Genomic DNA, 24,410 nt, shown 5'->3' on the forward strand with positions numbered 1-24,410 from the left:
ATAGAATTTATATATATTAATTGAGTAAATGTTAATTTAATATTTTATATAATTAAATTTGTGTTGAATTGATTATAATTATATTAAATTTTAATAAAATAGATAGAATTTTTAAATAAATTTCATATTAGTAAGTCTTATCGAATCAAATGGGTTTGTTTGGCTTAACCATAAATGGTACATTATCTATTAAAAATGGTCATTTCTTAGTTGTATAACATGATATTTGTAAAGTGATACCAAATCACTCAGTTGACCATCACTATTTTCAGTACTATGCCCAGCATCTTTCCCTTACTACACACAGCCTAAACTCGCTTCTAAAATTTCTATAATTATTTATCTTTTGCAATAAATAAAATATTCAATCTTTCCAAAAAAGGAAAAAAAGAAAACCTACTTCACTAGCATAAGTAATTTGTTTTCTATTTGTAATATTGATGCAAATTTTTATTAATATTATAGCGTAACGATAAAATATATCAATTTTAAAGATAAAAATAAACAGTAAAGACAAAATAATTTCTTTTCTTTTCTCCTTTTCATTCAATATGAAAATCTGCTCTTAATAATGAAATCTGCTGATCTTGACATTATAACTCTACATTTCCATATAAAACATTGGCAAAATAAATGAGCCTGCTTTTCAATTCTCCTTATATTCTCTTTCATTTTGGACATATTTCTCTGTTAGAAAGCAATCTACATAGCAAGCAAAAGAAAAGGAAATAAGAAAAAGAAAAAAAAAAAAAAAAAAACCTTTCAAGATGATAGAAATAGATGATGATGACAGAAAGAGAACAGGTATTCTTCACATTTTTCCTTTGTTCATCTTTCAATTACTTAATAGAATACACTGCATAATGGGTTATGATCAGTCCCTGAACTAATTAACCTCAAGACAGTAATTTCTTTTGTTTATTATTATTATTAGATCTAATGGTTCTTTTCATCTGAGTATGGGTTTCTTCTCTTTCACTTCATTTGATTTGTACAATTTTTTCTTTTTTTTTTTTGGTTTTCAAATCTGTTTAATTTGTTGAAGGAACATTGGTGACTGCAAGTGCTCATATCATAACAGCAGTTATTGGGTCAGGAGTGCTGTCTCTTGCTTGGGCAACTGCTCAACTGGGTTGGATTGCTGGACCTGTGTCTCTGCTAGTTTTTGCTGTCATCACTTGGTTTTCTTCCTGTTTATTAGCTGATTGTTACAGATTTCCTGGCCCCCTTGTTGGCTCTAGAAATCCAACTTACATTAATGCAGTCAAAGCTCATTTAGGTAGGGAATCCTCTTTTTTTTTTTTTTTTTTTTCCCTTTCTTTTAAAATTATTTTACTATTACGGCATGCTATATTCTTTATAAAAACCATAAAAATTATAATAAAAGTAAAAACGTAATTACCACTTTAACTCGGCTTCTAATATCGGTGCTTATTAATATTACATTATAGTGTATAATGTGATATACTAAAATTTGGGTATAGTTTAAACAACTGTTCTTTAGTTTGAAGACAAAAATATTTTTAGCATAAAAAGAGTAGGACTTGTTTTATTTTCTTAAGATTTTTAAATACATATTTATATTTTTATTAATTTTTACATAATTTAATATATATTTGATATGAACTATTACTTAATTATGATTTTATAAGTAATATAGTATTTAACAGTGCATTAAAGCATTTATAAATATATTAAAATTTTATTTTAAAAAATTATTTTTAAAATTTAATTAAAACTAAAAAATATTTTAATAATTTTTTATAATCACAAGATATCTAATTAGATGCTAAATTAATTAAAAATATTTATATTTCTATTAATATTTATAATTTAAAAATGAAAAAATATTAAATATACTTAAAAAATATTAAAAACAAGAACCACATGCTAATCATTTAATGCTAAAAGTATTTTTGTCCTTCAAATATAAAAGCGTCAAATCACATTATTTTATTTGAACTTTACTCAAATTTTTCTTTATTAAATTAATACTCAAATGTTATTCACACTCTAAAAAAGATTTAACTTTTAGTTTGCAATTTAATTAAAGATTTATTTGGTTTGCCCTTTTGACTTCACAGGAGGAATGAAGCAAAAACTTTGTGGGATGGCTCAATATGGAAACATGGTAGGAGTATCTATTGGATACACAATAACTGCATCTATTAGCATGGCGTAAGTTCTTGAAAAATCTCAATTGCCTGTTTTTTTTTTTTTCTTTTTTCTTTTTAGTTGTTTATATTCTTATGCAAATTAATTAATTAATTAATGAGTTTTAAAATTCATTTTTATTTTAATTTATTATTCTTGATATCACAGTTTATTTTACTTATACTGATTCAATAATATATGAGTCTTACTTTAAAAAAAAAATGTAGAAAAGAAGAAAAGGGTTTAAAAGTATGCACATAATGACAATATTATTTGAATTTAAGATAAAATAACTATAGTTTCAACTATTGAATTTTTTTATTTCTATTTAATCTCATTCTGAAGTGTTTTTTTTTTTTCAAACAAAAAATAAAAATAGGGCAATTGCAAGATCCAACTGCTTTCACAAGGAGGGTCATAATTCAGGGTGCCATACATCAAACAACATGTTCATGATCATTTTTGGGATAACAGAGATTATACTAAGCCAAACACCTAATTTTCATGAGCTTTCAGGACTCTCAATTGTTGCTGCTATCATGTCATTTGCTTACTCATCCATTGCTCTTGGTCTTTCTATTGCTAAAATTGCAGGTTTGTAGCAATGCTAAACTTCTTTTGTTTAATCTTTTTTTTCCACCCCTTTTCCTCAGGATAATGGAAATAATAAGAAGACTTTGCCCAGTTAGCTCAAATTAGCAAGTGAATTTGCTTAAATATTTTACTAATTGAAGTTTAAATCTTATGTATAATAAGTAATTTCTTTTGCTTATAAATTCATTTACTTCCGTAAAAAATAATCAAATGAGAAAAATAAATTTGATATCATATATAAAATTAATTTGCAATTTAATTTATCCCAAAGTTAAATTCTTAATTATTATGAATTTATTTTGGTAATTATTTTGGCTTGTTAATTAAGGAGAGAACCATGTTAGAACAAGCCTAACAGGAGCAACGGGTGGAGTGAACATGGCAAGCACAGAGAAAATATGGAATACCCTCCAAGCCCTTGGGGACATTGCTTTTGCTTTTGCTTACTCTGTTGTCCTCATTGAGATTCAGGTAATTATGCCAATTTCAGGAATTGATCATTATACTTGCAAGCAAATTTTCTGTCAGAAATTCATTATTAGTATCAAAAGAGAAAGAAAAAAGAAAAAGAACTATATGTAAAAAGATATTACAAACATAAAAATGATAAATCAATGATTGCAGGATACATTAAAGCCAAGTTCACCAGAAAACCAAGTAATGAAGAAATCATCCTTAGTTGGAGTGACAACCACAACAATATTCTACATTTTGTGTGGAACATTGGGATATGCAGCATTTGGGGAACAGGCACCAGGGAACTTGCTAACAGGATTTGGCTTTTATGAACCCTTTTGGCTTGTTGACCTTGCTAACATTTGTATTGTTATTCATCTTGTTGGAGCTTACCAGGTAATTTCCTAAAGTTCACTGCCAAGATTTTCTATTTCATTATTCCCATTGCAAGATCATTTTGATTTATAGCCTAGCAATTGAATACCTATCTCATCAGAGATTCTTAAACACTCCATTTAATTAAATGAAAATTAACAATCGAACAATTTGATAATTTAAACATGCAAATCACACTTTCAGAATAGTTTGAGATTTAGTTATGGAAGCTAAGTCATCGAATGCTTTGGAGTTGAAATTTGAAGTTAAATGAATCTCATCTCACTTGAAATTTGACTCCTCCATTACCAAAATTTCAAAGAATTGCTTCAATGGTGCAAGACTTCATATATGTGCAGGTATTTTGCCAACCAATTTTCAAGCTTGTGGAAGATTGGTGTAACAAAAAATGGCCAGAAAGTAGATTCCTGACAAAGGGATATCCAATTGGTGGTGTTTTCCATGTCAATTTCTTCAGATTACTATGGAGAACAGGATATGTCATGGTAACATCTTTGCTGGCCATGACATTTCCATTCTTCAACAGTGTTTTGGGTTTACTTGGGGCTCTATCATTTTGGCCGTTGACTCTTTATTTCCCTCTAGAGATGTACATTTCTCAGGCCAAAATTGCTCGATTTAGCTTCACTTGGATATGGCTAAACATTTTGAGTATGGTTTGCTTGGTTGCGTCACTCCTTGCTGCTGCTGCTAGCATTCGAGGCATTATTATGGATCTTAGCAACTTCAAGCCTCTCCATTCTGTATCATAATTCTCTCACCAAATTTAGTAGAGAAACTGATGCTTGTATGGAATAACAGATAATCGTTTGCTATTGGATTGCAGAAGATCTCAAATGGATATTATTGGTTACTTCTCTTTCTATTTCATATTGCTTCATGCCTTTCTTCTTCCATTTCTGTGGAAAAAACATTACAACAGCACAAAAACAAACCTGCAGATCATATATTCTATGATTCCTAACCCTTGGCTGATATTCTCACTTTCAAAAATTAATAATTAAAGTGGCCTGTAAGGTTTGCTAACGCAAGAGAAATGATATTACAGAACAGAAAATAGCTATTCGTTCATTATCAAAGAAAAATTCAACATAGAATTATAATGAAGCAAGATAGCTTCAAAATAACAGAATACCATTCATCAGGGACAACAGGCAAGACACTGCCGAAACAAAAAGACACATGGTTGATATGGCATAGAGAACATTAGAAACTAACACAGCCTAATAATCTTCACCCTCATCATCGTCACCCTCACCAGATTCAGCACCAACTTCTTCATAATCCTTCTCAAGAGCAGCAAGATCCTCACGAGCCTCAGAGAATTCTCCTTCCTCCATACCCTCACCAACATACCAGTGAACAAAAGCACGCTTGGCATACATAAGATCAAACTTGTGGTCAATACGGGAGAACACTTCAGCAACGCTGGTTGAGTTAGAGATCATGCAAACAGCCCTCTGCACCTTAGCAAGGTCACCACCAGGGACAACAGTAGGTGGCTGGTAATTGATACCGCACTTGAATCCAGTTGGGCACCAGTCAACAAACTGAATAGTGCGCTTAGTCTTGATAGTAGCAACTGCAGCATTGACATCCTTGGGCACAACATCACCACGGTACATCAAACAGCAAGCCATATACTTGCCATGGCGAGGATCACACTTGGCCATCATGGATGAGGGCTCAAAAGCACTGTTGGTGATTTCAGCTACTGAAAGTTGTTCATGGTAAGCTTTCTCAGCTGAGATGACTGGTGCATAGGAGGAAAGCATGAAGTGGATTCTTGGGTAGGGGACCAAGTTGGTCTGGAATTCAGTCACATCCACATTCAAAGCACCATCAAACCTCAAAGATGCAGTCAAGGAAGAGATCACCTAGAAATTCAAACAAAACAGTATTAGGACTAATGCTCAAATTCAAACTTCAATAAATTAACTGACACCAGGCAATCAATGAATAAATACAATGATCTAAGTATTCACCTGGGAGACAAGCCTGTTAAGGTTGGTATAAGTGGGACGTTCAATATCAAGAGAGCGCCTGCAGATATCATAGATAGCCTCATTGTCAAGAAGAACAGCAACATCAGTGTGTTCCAAAAGAGAGTGTGTTGAAAGCACACTGTTGTAAGGCTCAACAACAGATGTAGAGACTTGAGGAGATGGGTAAACAGTGAAACCCAACTTGGATTTCTTTCCATAATCAACAGACAAACGCTCCAATAGAAGGGATCCAAGACCAGATCCAGTACCACCACCAACAGCGTTGAACACAAGGAACCCTTGAAGCCCGGTACAGTTATCAGCTAGCTTTCTGATACGGTCCAAGCAGAGATCAACAATCTCCTTGCCAACTGAAACAAACAATATCATCTCACATTACAATGCTAAAATGCATTAAGTCAATCAATTAAAATTTGACATTCATGATTATAAATGATAGGGGAGCAACAAGATAAGTTAGTTACTGGTATAATGGCCACGGGCAAAGTTGTTGGCAGCATCTTCTTTGCCGCTGATGAGCTGTTCAGGGTGGAAGAGCTGGCGATAAGTTCCAGTTCTGACCTCATCAATAACAGTAGGCTCAAGATCTACAAAAACAGCACGAGGAACATGCTTTCCTGCACCAGTTTCGCTGAAAAAGGTGTTGAATGCATCATCACCTCCGCCTACTGTCTTGTCACTTGGCATCTGGCCATCAGGCTACACAAACACAACAAAACAAAACAAAATCAGCATCTCCTAAATCAATGAATTTACAAATAAAAATAAAAGCATCAATGGAAGTGGTAAACTCCAGATCCATCAAGATAAATCAGATCCATACTCAAAGAATGTAACTCAAAATCATAACTAATACTCAGATAGGTTTTAGAATAGAAATGAACTGTACATAATTATTAAAAAAAGGTAATCCAGCTAATACAAAAGAAGATGTGCAGCAATATAAACATCAAAAGCTGGAATATATTCTCATAGATCTGACTGGAAGGACGAAATGAAAACAAAAAAGAACAGTTAGATCTAGGCTTTATACGAGATAATTTTGAGAAATGAACCTTACGTTTATAAAATTAAACTAAATAAACACAAAAGCAAGATCTATACATATGCGTAAAAATTGCTTAACAAATGCAGATCCGAGATTTTTGAAAATAGCATGCATTATCCAAATCAAGAGCGATTAAACATTATATTTTCAACATAATTCTTTTAAATGCTTTAAGAATACAGATCCGAACGAAACAATTTAAAAAAAAAAAAAACAGAACGAGAGACCGAAGAGATGTATACCTGAATTCCATGCTCGAGGCAGTAAAGCTCCCAGCAGGCATTTCCGACCTGGATACCGGCCTGACCGATGTGAATCGAGATGCACTCTCTCATTTTCGCTAAAAAAAGTTGAATTCAACAAATGAAAGAAAGAAAGAAAGAAAGAGAGAAGTCGAAAAGCTGTGAAACGAAGGCGTTTATCAAGACGCCTTCTTTAGATTCAAATTGTGAACGATGAGGCCAAGGGTTTGATAAGAGAGGGTATTTATGGTTGAGATATTTGCTGATTATAACTCTGGTTCGGTTGGATATGTGACGTGGTGGTGTTTGATTGGTTTTCGGGATTAACTGCGGTTAGGTTTTCTTTTTTCTCTATTTTTGAATTTTTTGTTCTTAAATTCTTGCCGCTCGTGGCCAGCTAATAAGGAGGGCATGGCACCTGACAAATGGATGAGAATGGGATGTTATCGGGTCTGTTTGGTAAGAGGATTATTGCTATCCCCTCATTGGAACGATTGCGATCCGTCCGTTGGATTGCTTTCCTTTGAAGGGAAATTATTACAGCCATAATTATAGAGGAAAAACTTTTATTTCAATTTGCCAACTACAATAAAATGCACCCTCTAATAATCAATATATTTGGCGAATTAAAAAATTATAAATACTCAAAAAATATATATTATAAATTCTAAAATTGAAATATTATTATATAAAAATGAATTTCTATTCTAACTAAATATTTAATTTTTAACTCAATATCATAATAATAGAACTCTCTAAATTTATTTATATTTTAGTTTTTCTTAAAATATCTTCCCTAATAATTAATAATTACAAAAGAATGTTATCACAATTTATTAATTATTAAATAAAAGAAGCATTAATTATTCAATGCATTTCAAATTTTATTAATTAATAGAATTATTTATATATAAAATGATTGACTGTAATGTCGACAACAGAAAAGATCGCTACAAACGTTACAAACATAAGTACAGAATTAAAGGTCTATTTGGTTAGGTTTGAATTTTTTATTTAAAAAATTATTTTGATTTCTTAAAGATTATTTCTTAATTACATCTATAATTCGTTTATTTTAAATCTGATTTTGAAAAATAAACTAATTAATGAATTAAAATGCACTTTTGCCCACAGAAGTGCTATTTATAGTTTATAGTTAAAAGCAGCAGATCACACAGTTCACTCAAATTCTTTATTCCACCTGCTAAGTTAGGAGCAGTCTGAACTGATCTTACGCCACCTTCCAAGGCTTTTGCATTTATATTTTCTCATTTTGAACTATCAATTGCAACATTAAAACAAAAAGCTATGGAAGAAGGGGAAAAATACACAATTTCCATTAGGCATCCCAGTCTATTTTGAGAAACGAGATGAGCTCACATCACCAGTAAGCTTAAGAATGTGTTTACTAATACTACTACCACATTGTAATTGTGATATTAACACTGTAATTTATGTTAAAGACTACAACATCTATAACTAGCATCTTTCTGAAGCAAAAGATTTATAGTTTTGCTATCATAATCCATATACCCCTTGTAAAAAAGCTTTCCACTGTTTTTTGTTGTCAATGCTTTCTCTTAATGAATCTGCTCTTCTGGATTACCATTTTGGGAAGCTAACTTCACACAGTCAATTATTTGAAATATACAAATGAATTGCTCTGGTGTCATCTTCTCATCATCCTTTATATTAGCTGCTTGTTTATTCCAAGGCCGGCTTTATTCTTGATCCGGGATTCCATTTCGCCACATTTCCTTTTTTGGGAGATCAAAATCAAGTTGCAGGCTGAGCACCAGTCCACTCATGGTGCTCATCCTCAACTTCGTTTAACTCAAGATAACGGCTCTCTTGTAGATAGGTTATGCCGGACCATATTCCACGTATGAGTAAGATGCTTACAAAAACTACACTTCCAAGTGTACAAACCACCTACATTTGAAACGCCAACAAACAGACATTATTGATAGAATGTGAGAACCCTTCCAGAGATCAGGAATGATTTGAACAAGTAGCCAACCATGGGTGTAGTGAGGGGTGGGCTTTGAAGGAATAGATTTTTAAAATAGAAAGTAGATTCTCATCATTTTGAAAAGCAAAGCGGATCAATCTTAACCTTAAACACTCTTAATCCAAAACAAGCATAGTGCGATTTCTTAGAATATGAAATGCATGGGGATTAAGGATGAGAAAGAAAGCAGCAATCGTCCACACCAAAAACTCTGAATGTTACAGTTGTATGATGACAACTTCACCTTTCAAAAAGTGGAAAACACAAGTATTCTTCAGATTTGAACACAGGTTGAGCAATAGCAACTCGACTCTACTAAATTCAAGCTTAGTCCTAGGAGGAAAAAATGGTGGGTAAGAGATCCAAAGTAAAGCTTGATTTCGTAAAGTCAAGCTTAGGCAACCTTGATAGCTTGGTGCTTTTGATTTATGCCATTCTATTATATAATAAAGCCCTTAACCCAGTGTTTAGAAATTATGAACTCATGGATCCATTCTAATTTCTTTCAGCATGTTAGGAGCTTATTACTTCATTCTACACAAGATACTACACACTCCAAAACAAAGATCACTTTAAAACAGTTGTTGAAGAGAAATTTTATATAAGCATCAATATGAATCACTCTGATGAAGCATCTTCAAGAAGATAACATCACCAAGATGAATATTCAACAATGGAGGTCCTTTGATGATCTCAGATATCAAAAAATATAGTCAAACATAAGCATCTTAATCCTAGATACAAGGAGCAGGCAAACTTACAATTTTAGAAAGAAAAAAAAGGAAGAAGAAACAAACTAATACATAATAGAACAAATTACAGGAGGACCCACAGTGCTTCAGTAATTTAATAAAGCATGCTCAACATCACTACCTAAAAGGCCCAGGTTCTGAGCTACTTGTTCAACAATGTCAACAACATAATGTACTAAACCACAACAAACAAAGATTTATCGTGCCTTGTGGAAACCATCTGAATTTCTTTCAAACTTGAACAGACATAAAACAAATCATGTGCGAGAAATAATGCATCTCATCTTTTTATTTATATTTTTAGCAACAGGAAGCTTGGAGCATAACTTCATTTCACAGTGCAGATCATCCCCAAAATTACAACAATACATTTATATATCTAGTGTCAAAAGCAAATGAACTGCCCACATCAGAAAATAAAATGCATGGACAGGACTGCAAAGTGCAACCCCCATGATACAGAAGAGTGGACACTTCCATATCAACTGCGTATTATATTCCAGATTTTTGGAATACAGAAATCTAAACCATGTTGACATGACATCTACATACAATACATGTAATATATCCTACAAATCAAAGCAGAAAATGCAAACTATTACACCGAGGAGCCAGTAATAAAGGAACAACCTTATGAGGCAGATGGCTTGTTGACATGTTATCCATTACTACATGATGTGATTTGGCTCTACTATACTAGCTCAGCATCTTATATGGATTACACCCTAAAATAGAAGCATGGAACTGAATTTTGTGATTACCTCCCTTAATCTGCCATTTTTTTATTTTTTATCTTTCTTGTTTCCAGCCAGTCATGTTATCCATATATCAACTCAACTAATCAGTTCTACTATCCATTCATATCCAATGCAGCTTAGCAGCCTTCAACTCCAAGTTAATCCTTTATCCAACTTGCATTTAACAGCTCTTTTTCAGTTCAACTCATGCATTTAATTTCACAAAACTAGAAATAATTTCCTACAATAACCATCCCCTCTGCAAAAAAGATCAACAAAAAGACTAACTGCGCTCTCTTCAGTTGGACAGTAACAGCTTTTTGATACAGAATAGCAAAAGTATAGATATTCCATAATCATAATAACATTTGCCAAACAAGGACCACTAACATTTTGGCTATCAATTTAAGAATTATAAGATTGTAGTTACCTCAAGAAAAGCCTTCAAAACCCACAAAAACGCCAGAATCAGGACTCCGTTGACAGAGAACCCAACCTTCAATAACCAACAGAAGCAAAAATTAAAACAAACCCAATTACAGAAATCATTAATCAAATCGAAAAACCATTCGAAGAAATAAAAGTTTACCAGTTTAGTAGAGATAGAAAGAGGCAAAACCGATCTCGCAGCTTTTCTAGCTCGTTTAGATACTTTCTTGAAAACATTTTGAATAAATCTAACAAACAGATCTAAACTTCTATCTTCTTCCTCCTCCTCTTCTTCTTCATCATCATCATTACCATCATCAAACAATTCACTAGTATTAATCGAACGGCCCCAGTTTCGAGGATCATTTATAAGATTAGAGGTGTTAGTAGTATTAGAAATGCTTCTTCTAGAAGCCCGGAGAGGTGATTTAGAAGAGAAAAATTGGATATTGAATTTGGGATGGTGATTGAAACGGTGAATTTTACTTTGAGAGAGAGAAGAAGAAGAAGGAGGAGATGAGAGAGTGACAGCTAATGACATGGCGGTGACTGAAAAATGATGATGAGTTTTCCAGGCGAGTTTTATGTGACAGTAGCTAACAACAGCAGACAGACAGACAGACAAAGAAAGTCTTCAAAAGTGGCAGTTAAACAGAAACGGCACGTTTTTTAAGCGGAAGCTAACACCTCGAATTTTTATTAAAAGCCTATTAGCATGGCTCTCGGAATTCATCTTTTATTAGAATTAAAAACTCAGGTTTATTAAGAAACTCAACCAATTAATTGAAATTAAAAATTGTTACATTTTAAAGTTGTGATTTTATTATAGTAGTGTTAATCTCTTTATTACCCAAAACAAATGTAATTGTTATAGCAACCTTGTGTGTGCCTGATTTTTGTTCAGAACCAGCCATTTAAATTCTGCTATTGAAGTTCCAACAAACACAATAAAAAGAACCATCCCTTTAAACTTATTAAAAGGGCACATTTTAGGGGTCCAAACATATATACACATTATATTATATATAAAAACATGAAAAACAGACTTGGAGATATTTAAGTGCTCCTTACAGCCAGCCTAGTAGACCAAGCAGTACAGTTGATTGATTACACTATTTAACATGTGTAGAAAAATGTCCAAACTAGTTCATTTGCAGCACTCAACCATGATCTGAAGGAGACCTCGGATTACCCATGTTTTGCCTGCGCATTGAATCCTCCAAGATTACAGTTAGGGGAAATATTTCGTCGCACTATATTTCTGAGATTCCGACCAGGCTGTCCAAAAGGAGGGGGGACACCAAGGCCTGGCAACCTGTCGTAATCACCACCTATGATAATTCTACTGCCAATTTGCGGAGGAACCATAAATCGATAAGGTTCACTTCTTATGAAATTCACTGGTGTAGGCCGGACAAATGATCTTTTCCTCCGCTTCTTCCTGTTTTCCCAAGAAGAAGCAAACTTCACTTTCCAATTGACCATTTCCTGTTGCAGTGTCCCACTTCCAAATTCCTCTCCATATTTTTGCTTCCACAAATCATTGCTGGAAGACAAGTATTGCATCTCTTTACAAACACAAGCCATTCTTGCAATAGCAATGCCAGGAAGCGACTCCAAAATCTTGAGCTTTATATCAGCTGGCAAACGCATCAAGCATGGTGGGAGAACCAAACCAGTCTTTTCACAAAGATCTATTAACAATGGCAAAGCAAGCTGATCCTTCACAATTTTCCACAACTCAAAAACAACATTTTCAGTGTAGGAGTTGTTCTCATAAGCCGTGTCACTCTTGTCCCATGTAATCCAGATGGAACCAATAGCTGGCACATATCTACATTTATCCAAGCATGATCTATACACCAAAGATCGACTCTTGGCAACAGACCCATATACATTGACAAATTGCCCTAAAGTCTGAAATTTCAAAACAACAGAATCAATAACATTATCATTATCTAAAAGTTCAGGAAGAGTGTAGCTAACCGATGTAGTGAAATTCATTAAAGGCTGCTCTTGCAGAAGATGAAACAAATCGACTCGCAACCCAGATACTGAATCAAACCCAACAAATCCAGATTCTAAGAAAACAGCATGAATTGCTATAAACAAGAGCTTATTGTCACTAAAATCAACAGCAAAATCTTCTTCCCCTAATACCCTCTTCAAGAAACACGGCTCAGATATCCTCTTACTCTTAACATCTACATCAGCAGACTCAGTACCAACATCCACGTCATCCCCCCTGGCATACCCTTGGTCGTTTTCTAGGGTTTCTCCGAATTGGGTGTTGGACACAGCAGGCAGACCTTGACGAGTTTCTTTTATAGAAGAATCTTGAAATGAGGTTTCTTGATTCGAGCAATTCAATCCAATAACCTCCAATTCTTCAGATATCTCAATTTCTTTTGAACTGGGTTCTTTAATATTAAGCTGAGCAGCATTTTCTTGAGCAAAAGATTCAGATTCTTGAAAAGTACGTTGTTGGGTTTGTTGAGAAGGAGAAAAAAGCCCATCTGGTTTTTGTGTAAAATAGATTAAATCACCGGAGGTGATACCGAGAGATTGCAGAGAATCTTGCAAGGACGATGATAAGAGCTCATCTTTTCTGTTGAGAGAGAAATGCAAGGAAGAAGAAGAAGAAGAAGAAGAAGAAGAGAGGGCAAGAATTAGGGTTTCTTTGAGTTGTTGAAGATTGCAGTCATTGGGTACTTCTAATTTAACAGTTTCTTTTGATTCCACAGATCTTAACCTCAATTTCATGGTGTTTGTTTGCTTCTTTTCTTCCTGGTGTAGGTTTGGACTTTTTTCTTTAACAGTGTTTAGACTTTCGATTTGATTGATCAGAGACGTGTCGAAATGCGTAGTACTTGTCGAAGATTTCGTGGACAAAAAGATAGATGGTGTCGGTTTGATTTAAACACGTCTCGGCTAAACAATGTCTTGATGATAATCAGCGATACGTTTAAACGACCTGTTCCGGACGACAAACAACATAGTGTGAAGTGGCCAGATGATACCACTTTCCTCTCTAGGTTCTGCTGACTTTGTACAAAATACTATTCTTTTATTATTTTCTCTTTAACGAAAAAAGAATACACTCTGAAAATACATTGGTTATTCTGGAAAAAGACCTGTTTAAATCAGTTACCAAACAAAGTAACATTAAACAAAAAATAAATAAAAATGAAAAAATCTGCTACCAACGGCCTAAATTGGTAAATGAAGTTCTGAGATAAATAGGAAATCATAGCAAATATTGTTAAGTTATAATTACTAGTGATAGATTGACAAGCCAAAAAGGAAAATCATTTATAAAATTTAACATAAACATATAAACCTGAAATCAGACTTCAGAGTTTCTTTTTTCAAAATAAAATTTAACAGATGCACATGGAAGCCACCATAACATATTCAGCCATGATGAAGGAAACCCTGAATTGTCAAGGCCAAGCATTCATGAATCCTACAACATTATAGCTAGAGGGAAAATTTTGCTGCATCAGAAGTTGAGGAGGAAATGGTCCTGGCAGCCAGTACTCATCGATTATCCCACCACCACCTCCAAATTGATGTTGATGATGATGATGATGAGGGTGACGACGATGATGAGGAGGAATGGCTAATGGATAATGACGAAGATGACGAGGAAAGCCAATTGGATAAGGTTCGTTTGGTATGTTATACCTGGGCGTATAGGATCCCAAGGTCTTCGGCTTCTTCTTATCGGCCAGACTTGAAGCAAACTGTTTTTTCCAATTTGTAATCCGCCTTACTCCTGAGGCAGCTCCAAATTCCTCACCAACTTTTTTTCGCCACAAATTATTGTCTGAAGACAAATGTCGCATGTCTTTACAAACACAAGCCATTCTTGCAATATCAAGACCAGGAAGCGACTCCAAAATCTTGAACTTCAGCTCTGGTGGTAAACTCATAAAACATGGTGGAAGAAGCAAACCAGTCTTAACACAAAGATCTATTAACAGTGGGAAAGCAAGCTGATCCTTCACAATTCTCCACAGCTCTGAAACAAGGTTTTCAGTATAGGAGTCATTCTCGTACATAGGATCATTCTCGTCCCATGGAGACCAGATTGAACCGATAGCTGGCACAAATTCACATTTATCCAAGCGTAATTTATGCACCAGTGACTTACCACCGACCATAGATCCATAAACAATTACAAAATGCCCCAAAGTCCGAAACTTCAAAGCAACTGAATCAATAACATTATCATTATCTAAAAGTTCAGGAAGAGTATAGCTAACTGATGTGGTGAAACTCTTCAAAGGCTGCTGCTCTTGTAGAATATGGAAGAGATCAACTCGCAATCCGGATACTGAATCAAACCCAACAAATCCAGATTCTAAGAGAACAGCATGAATTGCTACAAACAAAAGCTTGTCGATGCTAAAATCATCACCAAATTCTTCTCCCCTCAATGCCCTCTTCAAGAAATATGGCTCAGAGATTCTCTTAATAGACCTGAAGCCCTGGTTTTCTGGAGTTTCTCCCATCTGGGTATTTGAAACAAGATGCAATTATTCTTAAATACCTTCACATAATCCTGTGATATTGTCCTTGCACCAGCAAATCCCTGAATTAAAAATTGTCTTCTATATTATTAAAGATTAAAGAATGAATCATCCGAACTCCGATAGAACAAAAATATAATCATTATTACGTAAACAAATAGAAGTCCAAAACACAAAACAAGTTAAACTCGCGGCACATTCACAGCATTCAATAACACGGAGTTCAAAAGAAAACTAACGATTAACAGAGAAAAGATAACGCAATTAACACATAAAGCACAGAGAGATAAAGAGGGTGAAAATACCTCTCGATATTGCAGGCACAAAGGGAAAGAGAAGGGTTTTTTGGTTGCGGAATTCATGAAATTGAGGATCGCTTCTTTATATATTATATACTCTTTGCTCTTGGAGTGCTTTTTTCCTAGGAGGATTCTATGCTGCGTTGATTTGCGTGTCCAGTTCTTATTGGCTGATAGCCTCCTCAAGTAGTCCAGCTAAGATCCAAAACTAAAGTTTTTTCTTTTCTTTTATCCACTGATGTAAAGATCTTATTTTCATAAAATTTAATCTATTTTTGAATTAATTAGCTCCCATTAGTTTGAAATCGAAATTTCACTGCCAAGAGACGACAGTAATGTCAATTGAACAAAACTTAATCTAATTTTAACATAATTATATTTTTAAAATATAATTAAAGTCTATTCATTTAATAATATATATTTACTTTTGACAAATAAAATTTAAATTGATAGACAATTTTATAATATTTTTATTAATTTATTATTTCATAAACTATATTTTTAATTAAATAAGTATTTTAATTATAGATAATAGTATTCTATTATATTTTAAATATTATATAATGATTTCTACTCCTGAAAAGATAAAACAAGATATAAATATTATATATTTAATTAATAAATCTGTTGAGCCTGAATTTGTACAGAAAAATCAAAAGGACCGGAAGCCTTGATCAAACCCTCCTTATAGGAGGGTCCACAACCTTTCCTTACAATTTCTGATAAAGGACAATTAGCCCTGCCATCTTTGAATCTTTGTTCCATGCAGCTTCACAAATGTTAAAACTTGAGAGCTCCCTGATTTGGTGGAGTTCAGCTTCTGATGTTCTCCTGATAGGAAGTCTTAGACTGCCCATCTTGGATTGTTTATCATGCCCGCACAAAGTCCTCCTTGAATATCATAGCCCTGAAAAAATAGTAAGAACAGGATTAGGAGTGATGATGCCATAAGAAATGACTTGGTTATGGGACTTCCACTTGCTCCAGCAAAAACATTAACAAAGAAAGTTGTTACCCTTGTTGCTATCTGCAAAATATAAAAACATGCATCATCATTCAACTGATTACATATGTTCAGTTTGCATAAATTTGTCACCCCTGTAATTTACATAAACAGTACAGCACTTGAATGCAATGAAAGCATGCTAATCTAGACCAAATTCCTTAAAGATGCTGAAATCTAGACCAAATTCCTACCATTATCAGTTCATTGATAGAGGACTCTGGCCCCTCGCCTGCCCTGTAAGATCCTGATTCAATAAGTAATGTTCAGCATATCTTTTAATTTTATTTTTGGACCTATACATTCATATCAGCTTCTAGAGACCTAGCTTCTCTGCTACATTCATTGAAACAAGCCCTTGTATATTTTGAACAAATAGTTTCAGAAGTATCCATGATAATAGCCGAATATGTACATAAATATATAAACGTCAGAATTGTCCAATTTAATTAGACTATTAAAAAACTAATTGATTTTTTGATTTTTTTTTTTAGCACTTAGCTTTTTCGCGGATTTCACAATACTATTGTGACCGTTACAGATGTACGGGGTCGAGTGATTTCTTGGTCCTCCGCCTCGCTCAACGGATCAAAGGTACGCCGGGGATAACAGGCTGATGACTCCCAAGAGCGTGCAAGGGTTCTCAAGAATCAGTTTTCCTTTTATAAGGGCTAAAAAAATCATTTATTTTGGCTCTTTGATCATGCCACTAGGCATTTTATTAAGACATTGCACAATGATCCGGATCTCTTCTCTTCCTTATTCGACTCTCTTTCTTTCCAATGACTGAATGCGTTGGAAGTCCCGTAGTACACCCATCGTGAGTTCAAGCAAGAAAAACGTATTCGCCATAGTTACGATATCCTGAAATAGAAAGGCAATGTCTTAGTCGAAGAGTCTTTATCCGCTGTAGATCAATGGGCATACAACAATGGATCAATTCATTCAACAAGATCCGTTCGGATCGGACCAGGATGTTGAAGTTTTAACAGACTCCTATAGGAGTCTTCAATCTGCTAAATCTAGCGGTAGAATTGACAATCTTTAACCTGTGATATCCATTTTCCCAGAATTCAGTCAGGATGACGAAACATTGAATTGGCCATGCTACCAACCGAATCCTCCGAATGGCCATTGGTAATAATAACCACCTACTATCCGAATAGGAAAACCCATTGGATAAGAATTATTTTGACGAGGAATAGCAGGACCAGGACGTTCATTGTTTATAAAATACAAGCGTTCCCTCTTCCGCTTCTTCTTATTCTCCCAAGAAGATGCAAAGTTCGCTTTGCAATTCAACATTTCCTGAGGCCGTGTCCCATCTCCAAATTCCTCTCCAAATTTTTGCTTCCACAAATCATTGTCTGAAGACAAACACTGCATCTCTTTACAAACACATGCCATTCTTGCGATATCAGTACCAGGGAGTGACTCCAAAATCTTGAGCTTTAGTTCTGCTGGCAAGCGCATCAAGCATGGTGGAAGATCCAAAGCAGCCTTTTCACAAAGATCTATGAGCAGTGGCAAAACAAGCCAATCTTTGACAATTTTCCAGAACTAAAAAATATCAGCTTTTTCTGTGTAGGACAAAGATGAACTATCATCGTTCTCGTTTTCCATACCACTCCAGACTGAAACAATAGCTGGAAGAAATCTACATTTGTCCAAGCTTAATTTATGCACCAATGAGCTACTCTTGGCCAATGACCCAAATACATTGAAAAATTGGCCTAAAGTCTGAAACTTCAAAATAACTGAGTCAGTAAAATTATCATCCGCTAAAAGTTGAGGAAGAGTATAGCTAACTGATGTAGTGAAGGTCCTAAAAGGCTGCTCTAGCAGCAGATGACGAAATAGATCAGCTCTCAATCCGGATACTGTTTTGAACCCAACAAATCCAGATTCTAAAAAAACAGCATGAATTGTGCTATAAACAAAAGCTTATTGTCACTAAAATCATCACCCAATGCTTCTCCCCTCAATACCTTCTCCAATAAATATGGCTCAGAGATTCTCTCCAAATCAGCAGACTTGAACACTTTGTTTTCTTGAGTTTCTCCCATCTGGGTATTCGAAACAAATCCTGAACTAAAATTTTCTTCTGTATTTCTCCTATTAACAACGTAGAATGAACCATCAGAACTCCACTGGAACAGAAATTTAAAAAATTACAATTTTACATATATATAAAGAGAAAAAAACACAATTATAGTCCAGAAACTCAAAATAAGACGCACAGACGACAGCATCCAATAACACAGAGTTCAAACAGAAACATAAAAAATTGATTATAACCTAGAGAGAGGATATCTCTGACCTCTGAATATTGCAGAGACAACGGCAAACAAAAGTTTTTTTAGTGACAGATTTACAAAAGAGGAGGGTGCTTTTATTTTATTGTATTCATACTCCATGCTATATGTATAGCTTAAATTATGAGTTTTTTCGGTTGAAATAGGTTTTCTTTTGAAATCTAATCGAAATAGGTTAAGATTATGAAATTAGTTTCCTAATTATAGAAGGATTCTAAATCCTAAAAGAATTGCACATTAATTATATTTTTAATATAAATTATTTTTATTTTTATTTATAATTAAATAATAATAATAAATACGTGACCCTAATACAAAATTTAAAATAAAATATATTTTTAATATAAATATTTGTAATTTTATATTTGTTTTGATTATTATATTAATAATATTATGATACAATTAATATATTAATTAATATATTATTTTCTTAGTTAAATTATTTTATTCTTAAAATTAAACAAGCTATCTGATCTTAATAAGTGTGCTCTGTTCCGAGGGCGCTCGAGTCTAATTTCTGACTGATTGGTATTGATGTCTAACCATCATCTCTATTTTTCTGCATGGCTCGAACCATGGTATGTGCAATTTAGGTTAGCATCTACGCTTTGCTCACACCTTATACACAAAGCTAACTTACCCTTCTTCCTCAAGTCATTTACCTTCTTAAAGAAAACTCACTTTCAAATGACTCTTTACTGTATCATTGGTCAAGCCATCAACTTTCATGAGTTCTCTAATTTGCTTTGGACTAGCAACCGCTAGAAATCCATAAAATCCCAACTACAAGCCTTGTTGAAAAGGGATCAAAAGAGGGATTCTTTTAAAGGCATATGATTAAGTTTCCATTTTAGTGGCTGCTTTACTCAAATTGTACAAGTGCTATATTGGAAATTAGGTTTTGAGTAATTCAGAATTAAAAAATCGATTATAATTTCTGTAAAAAAATTCTTTAGTAAAAAAATAAATAAATATTTAAAAACAATTGATTCGATGACATCAGTATCATGTATATTTTAAACTATTAAATTTGTTAAATTAATTGTAATTGTTGAATGAAAAATTTACTAATAAAATAATAAATTATTTTTTAACGATTAAAATAAAATTATTATGACATAATAGTGTCATATGATTCTATTACTTTGTCTTTCTATTTTTCCATCCATCTTATAAAATCAATAAACTATTTGCTTCAGATGTAAAGGAATATGAATATGTACACAATTATATACCAAACATTATCATACAAGAAGGTAACATTTTTCTACAGATCACCCCTGAAAAATGGATCACTGAAAAATGGACTGGAGAATGTTCCTCCTCCATTGGGGAAAAGGGTGAGGAAACAAATAAGGCCAAGAACAATGCCCCAAGCATATCTATCACTTCCCAAAGGTGTAATCTCATCTTTAGCAGGTAATTCCTCTCCTCCTCTGAAGAAGGTTGCAAATAATCCCCAAGCCAAACACAGAACACTTCCACTCAAACCACCTATACCAAGCAAAAGTGATGTTGCAAAAGAAAGAAGAGTTGCTGTGCTTCTTCCAAACATAGCTTGCGCCATGCGGCCTCCTTCGAGTCTCCCACAGGGCAAAAGATTCAAAGAAGTTACCACCATTCCTGCAGTTTGTCAGGATTTGAGAAATAAGGCCAATTCGGTAGAAACGTGCATATAATAATCCAAGAATGCAGAAGTTATCATTTTAGCTACTGCTTTATTAATAGTCAACTGCTCTTTCCTCCGAGATATCGAGAAACTACAAGAGATTATAACTTATTACAGAGTTCTTAGTTTTTCCAATAAGTTATCATTTTAGTGTATCAGCCTTTGTGCTGCCAAGCTTTCTCATATTAGAGGTAAGGGATTGAAGCCTGCCTGATCTTACTCTTGGTATATAGTAGGATAAACATGAAGTTACTCACCTAAAAGTCCAGCAAAAGCAAGAGGGTCAACAGGAACACCAACACCCTCAACTGCATAAGGCAATACGTTTCCAAGATCATCTGTATAAGGTCCAATAACGTATTGGATGAAAGAAAGCAAGGGATTATTGTAGAAGAATTCTGGCCTTATATACCTGCAAGAAAAATGGTCAAGTATTAAAGGCTTAAACTAATCGAATAAACAACAGATACAAGTTTTGATGTATGCTGACAATTTTCTGTCCCTTTCATGTCAATAATTTCAAACCGTTAATACGTGTAAAGAGAAAAACGAAAGGGAATTGCAGAAAGCTTACAGTGCGTTGTCACCGCCATTGAAGCTACCATCTGCTGCAAAAGCAGCAATTGCCAGCACTAGTGATGTCAAATATGCACTAGCTGTACGTTCTACTGGAATATCAAAAAGGGCCTTCTTGTTTGGAAGTAATGACTCATAGTTGTTCATGACTCCTAGGCATCCTGTCCAATTGGATGGAACAAGAAACGATGGGCTCAGTTTAACACCATATCTAGCTGCTGTTATTCTTGTTGTTATCTGCAAATATAAAAATAGATGCATCATTCAATTGATTGCATATAAAATAAGATTAATCGTTTGCACAAAAATGTCACCACTTAAAAAATACTCAAAATTTTAAATGAATTATGTAATAATACTATGAATAGAACACCTTGAGAATCAAAAGGAGACTCTGGTCTCTCCCTACTAACCAACAATGTAAGATCCTGATTCAGTAAGTAATGTTCAGCATAAATTTTTAATTTATCTTTGGGCCTATATCATTCAAGTCAGCTTCTAGATAGCCAACTTCTCTCCCACCAATTCTGACAAGCAATACTTTGATACCTCTACATTTTCTTAAGAATACAAGACCTTTTGAACAGACGCAATACTTCAACTATAGTGCAGGAGTTGAGAAACTATAAAATCCAGCAAGAGAAGTGAACCAAAGAAACTAGTATACGCCTAAACCTATTCTTCCAAACAACATAGGTAGCCTCCACAATAGCAGTTGCATTTTCTAGAGTACAATAATAGTACCATCAAACCCTTCAAAGGAAATCAGGTAATGAAGAAATCTACTACAAGCAACAAAAATTGTCAATTGAATGAGGTTCTGAGAATTCCATATCAGATCATATCTAACGTATCATTAGTGTTATAAAGCAATTAGATGATGACTTACCTCAGAAGCTCCCAAAATGGAGAGGAAGCCCCCAAAGAGGGGAACAACATCAGCTATATAGTCATCGAAAGTCGCATCTGGTTTCAAGAAAAAGCCACTCATCAGAGCAATTGTCCCAAAAGTTGTAACGCATAATGCTACAGCACTGATATAACCCCATGGTGTGCTTAGCTTTGTCGACTCGAACTGGAGATCCATTTCTGACTTTGGTTGGACTACACAAGCCTTCAAAAAAAAAAAATTAAACTAGACTTGTACGTAAAAACATCATAAAGACAACTGTAACAATCCCTTCCTATGCGATCAGAACTTAGCTTGATTAGTTCAACTAGATGCAATTAGGGAGAACATAAAACACAACTGCATTTAAAATGCTTAAGTCACCTAACTTAGATGAGAACTTAGTACCTGTTTTGTAATGTTATCATTCCTTTCCTCCATGAACCATATAACAACCTCTCTCCCTGCTGCTTCAGATATTTTTTTCTCCAGTTTTGGAATGACTTCTTCAATGGGTTTTCTCAAATTACCAATAAAAATCCCACCATCACCAAATCTTCTAACATCAGTTGCAAAGAATGTATCAAATCCAAAACAGCTCTTTAACTGCCAAATTATCATAGTAAATTTTGCATTAGATAATCCTTAGTACTTTTAAGCAGAAGCTTTCCAAGCTCAAACATGATTAATACCAAGCATAATGCTAACACTAAACTGCATAATATACGACAAGAAATTTTAGTTCATTACAATATTTTTCAAAACAATTTAGACAAAAATTAGTTAACATGCATACAAGGACTCAAATTACCCTTAATAGAAGTGGTATGACTTATCATCTTTCTGATTGAACAACTCCTTAGTTATTAGACGAATGCTCCAATCAATAATGCCCAGAACTTATAACAGATTGCACTCCAAACACCAACTTAAGTATTGACTTTTCTTTTGCATAAAGAAGAATGGTCTAATAAATAAATGAACAATTAAGCATGTCTTAGAGAGAAATGTACATCTTATTTACCTTGTTAAGATCAAGGGCCTTGAAAGCCTCCTCAGCCATCTCCAATCTCTCTTTCTCTCTAGCTAAACTATCACGAAGTAGTCTATTAAAAAACCCCACGAGTGGGTTATCACTGCTTTCTCTGTCAAGTTCTTTGAGCTTCCTATCAGCCCTCTTCTTCTCCAACTTTATCGCTGCCTCAATTGATGGACTTCCCATGAATTTCTTGAACTCTTCATCTGTCTTCCAATCCATTTCTTGCTGTTTCTCTTTCTCTATTTTATCCTCCTTTGAGTTACTGTCCTCACTCTTTTCTGTTTCAGTTTCAGTCTTTTCAGCAACCACAGCCACTGAACATGAACTCTGATCACTTTCTTGCTCCTCTTTAGCTGACAATTTAATAGGTGGTAGCAAGTTTTCTTTTGTTACAATTGAAGATGACAACCGGGTTTTTTGGCCAAATGAATGTTTTGGTGAACATGATATAAATAGCCTTTTTCTTGCCTCACTTTCTTGCTCATTTTTTGTTATAAACTTTACATACTTTCTTGGCTTGTTGCTTGAACTGAATGAAAAAGAAAATGAACATGAAAGATTACTACCTAAACTGTTTTGCTTCTTGTCATTGTGTTTAGGACTGCATTGTGACAAAGAAGAATTTGAAATGGTGGTGGAGAGAGTGGTAGCCATTGAAGAATTTTGAACACTATCAAATTCAAAGACAAAGAACTCATGGTAAGTGATTTTAAAAGAGGTTTTAGAAGAGGGAAATTTCTAGACTCAATTGTCTAGAAAGTTGGAGAAGTGTAACAGGTGGACTAGGCATTGAGGATGGTGACAAAGATCATTAGACCCTACACGAAAATCCTATGTAAATCTTTGTGTGGTTCATGAACTTCAGTGGGAATGTGATTTTTTATTTGAAGGTGACATGTCTATATGGATTACGGTGATAAATAAGGACAAGGTTTCTTCTTTTCTTTTTTTATTTTTAAAATTTATAATCTAATTATTATTACCAATTTATTTTGGGCAGGTGTTGTTATTATTTTTATTATAATTAATATATGTTTAAATAATATTATTTAATTAAAAAATTAATTATTATCTAATCAAAAATTAATTTATTATTAATATATTTATTTTAAAAATAAAATTATTATTTTATTTGAAATATATTTATTAATTAATAATAAATAAAGATAATTATAAAATTACATATATATAAATGCTATGTGTTAAAAATTAAGTAAATATATTAAAAAAAATTAGTTCTACAAAATTAATATTATATAT

General features: G+C 33.8%; 7 protein-coding genes across 8 annotated transcripts; 1 reads left to right on the forward strand and 6 right to left on the reverse strand.

Annotated features, from left to right (window-relative positions):
• Positions 1 to 497: 497 nt before the first annotated feature.
• Positions 498 to 4,465, forward strand: LOC8268914 (amino acid permease 6). The gene is made up of 7 exons (XM_002522057.3): positions 498 to 804; positions 1,046 to 1,279; positions 2,085 to 2,178; positions 2,534 to 2,748; positions 3,077 to 3,219; positions 3,373 to 3,600; positions 3,939 to 4,465. Exons 1-7 carry the CDS (start codon positions 768 to 770, stop codon positions 4,350 to 4,352), a joined length of 1,365 nt encoding a protein of 454 aa, XP_002522103.2. The 5' UTR covers positions 498 to 767; the 3' UTR covers positions 4,353 to 4,465.
• A 177-nt stretch (positions 4,466 to 4,642) lies between these two features.
• Positions 4,643 to 7,135, reverse strand: LOC8268915 (tubulin alpha chain). Its single transcript, XM_002522058.4, has 4 exons — positions 6,897 to 7,135; positions 6,071 to 6,305; positions 5,586 to 5,956; positions 4,643 to 5,477 (listed from the first exon to the last, which is right to left on the reverse strand). The coding sequence occupies exons 1-4, from the start codon at positions 6,987 to 6,989 to the stop codon at positions 4,824 to 4,826; spliced, it is 1,353 nt and encodes a 450-aa protein (XP_002522104.1). The 5' UTR covers positions 6,990 to 7,135; the 3' UTR covers positions 4,643 to 4,823.
• Positions 7,136 to 8,205: 1,070 nt separating this feature from the next.
• Positions 8,206 to 11,531, reverse strand: LOC8268916 (protein SHORT HYPOCOTYL IN WHITE LIGHT 1). Its single transcript, XM_002522059.4, has 3 exons — positions 10,986 to 11,531; positions 10,827 to 10,892; positions 8,206 to 8,828 (listed from the first exon to the last, which is right to left on the reverse strand). The coding sequence occupies exons 1-3, from the start codon at positions 11,364 to 11,366 to the stop codon at positions 8,673 to 8,675; spliced, it is 603 nt and encodes a 200-aa protein (XP_002522105.2). The 5' UTR covers positions 11,367 to 11,531; the 3' UTR covers positions 8,206 to 8,672.
• Positions 11,532 to 11,773: 242 nt separating this feature from the next.
• On the reverse strand, positions 11,774 to 13,869 carry LOC8268917 (F-box protein SKIP22). Its single transcript, XM_002522060.4, has one exon. It carries the CDS (start codon positions 13,586 to 13,588, stop codon positions 12,014 to 12,016), a length of 1,575 nt encoding a protein of 524 aa, XP_002522106.2. The 5' UTR covers positions 13,589 to 13,869; the 3' UTR covers positions 11,774 to 12,013.
• Positions 13,870 to 14,112: 243 nt separating this feature from the next.
• On the reverse strand, positions 14,113 to 16,026 carry LOC8268918 (putative F-box protein At1g23770). Of its 2 annotated transcripts, none has more exons than XM_025157883.2 (2): positions 15,666 to 16,026; positions 14,113 to 15,441 (listed from the first exon to the last, which is right to left on the reverse strand). In XM_025157883.2, the coding sequence occupies exon 2, from the start codon at positions 15,340 to 15,342 to the stop codon at positions 14,269 to 14,271; it is 1,074 nt and encodes a 357-aa protein (XP_025013651.2). In that variant the 5' UTR covers positions 15,343 to 15,441; positions 15,666 to 16,026; the 3' UTR covers positions 14,113 to 14,268. The 2 variants fall into 2 exon arrangements, with proteins under 2 accessions (XP_025013651.2, XP_002522107.2); XM_002522061.4 differs by having other exon boundaries at positions 14,113 to 15,422; positions 15,666 to 16,024.
• A 216-nt stretch (positions 16,027 to 16,242) lies between these two features.
• LOC8268920 (F-box protein SKIP22-like) lies at positions 16,243 to 19,079 on the reverse strand. The gene is given in 2 exon segments (XM_048375338.1): positions 16,243 to 18,605; positions 18,983 to 19,079. Coding segments are annotated over 2 exon segments (933 nt in total). The 3' UTR covers positions 16,243 to 17,769.
• A 961-nt stretch (positions 19,080 to 20,040) lies between these two features.
• LOC8268921 (probable zinc metallopeptidase EGY3, chloroplastic) lies at positions 20,041 to 24,173 on the reverse strand. The gene is made up of 6 exons (XM_002522064.3): positions 23,136 to 24,173; positions 22,520 to 22,717; positions 22,112 to 22,336; positions 21,221 to 21,459; positions 20,904 to 21,058; positions 20,041 to 20,600 (listed from the first exon to the last, which is right to left on the reverse strand). The coding sequence occupies exons 1-6, from the start codon at positions 23,802 to 23,804 to the stop codon at positions 20,245 to 20,247; spliced, it is 1,842 nt and encodes a 613-aa protein (XP_002522110.2). The 5' UTR covers positions 23,805 to 24,173; the 3' UTR covers positions 20,041 to 20,244.
• Positions 24,174 to 24,410: the final 237 nt, after the last annotated feature.

This window comes from Ricinus communis, chromosome 6, assembly GCF_019578655.1.
Source record: "Ricinus communis isolate WT05 ecotype wild-type chromosome 6, ASM1957865v1, whole genome shotgun sequence".
In the NCBI taxonomy this organism is placed as follows: Eukaryota; Viridiplantae; Streptophyta; class Magnoliopsida; order Malpighiales; family Euphorbiaceae; genus Ricinus; species Ricinus communis.

Coding starts and splice junctions, on each gene's coding strand:
- LOC8268918 (XM_025157883.2), bottom strand. CDS start 15,342: ATGGGAGAAACTCCAGAAAACCAGGGCTTCAGGTCTATTAAGAGAATC.
- LOC8268914 (XM_002522057.3), top strand. CDS start 768: ATGATAGAAATAGATGATGATGACAGAAAGAGAACAG. Junction 2,179..2,533: donor ACTGCATCTATTAGCATGGC/GTAAGTTCTTGA, acceptor AAATAAAAATAG/GGCAATTGCAAGATCCAACT. Junction 2,749..3,076: donor TTCTATTGCTAAAATTGCAG/GTTTGTAGCAAT, acceptor TTGTTAATTAAG/GAGAGAACCATGTTAGAACA.
- LOC8268915 (XM_002522058.4), bottom strand. CDS start 6,989: ATGAGAGAGTGCATCTCGATTCACATCGGTCAGGCCGGTATCCAGGTC. Junction 6,306..6,896: donor GCCTCGAGCATGGAATTCAG/GTATACATCTCT, acceptor GTGTTTGTGTAG/CCTGATGGCCAGATGCCAAG. Junction 5,478..5,585: donor TTAACAGGCTTGTCTCCCAG/GTGAATACTTAG, acceptor TTGAATTTCTAG/GTGATCTCTTCCTTGACTGC.
- LOC8268917 (XM_002522060.4), bottom strand. CDS start 13,588: ATGAAATTGAGGTTAAGATCTGTGGAATCAAAAGAAACTGTTAAATTA.
- LOC8268921 (XM_002522064.3), bottom strand. CDS start 23,804: ATGGCTACCACTCTCTCCACCACCATTTCAAATTCTTCTTTGTCACAA. Junction 21,460..22,111: donor CCATTTTGGGAGCTTCTGAG/GTAAGTCATCAT, acceptor TTATATTTGCAG/ATAACAACAAGAATAACAGC. Junction 21,059..21,220: donor AATGGCGGTGACAACGCACT/GTAAGCTTTCTG, acceptor TTTTTCTTGCAG/GTATATAAGGCCAGAATTCT.
- LOC8268916 (XM_002522059.4), bottom strand. CDS start 11,366: ATGTCATTAGCTGTCACTCTCTCATCTCCTCCTTCTTCTTCTTCTCTC. Junction 10,893..10,985: donor TTTCTATCTCTACTAAACTG/GTAAACTTTTAT, acceptor TGGTTATTGAAG/GTTGGGTTCTCTGTCAACGG. Junction 8,829..10,826: donor TTTTGAAGGCTTTTCTTGAG/GTAACTACAATC, acceptor TTTCAAATGTAG/GTGGTTTGTACACTTGGAAG.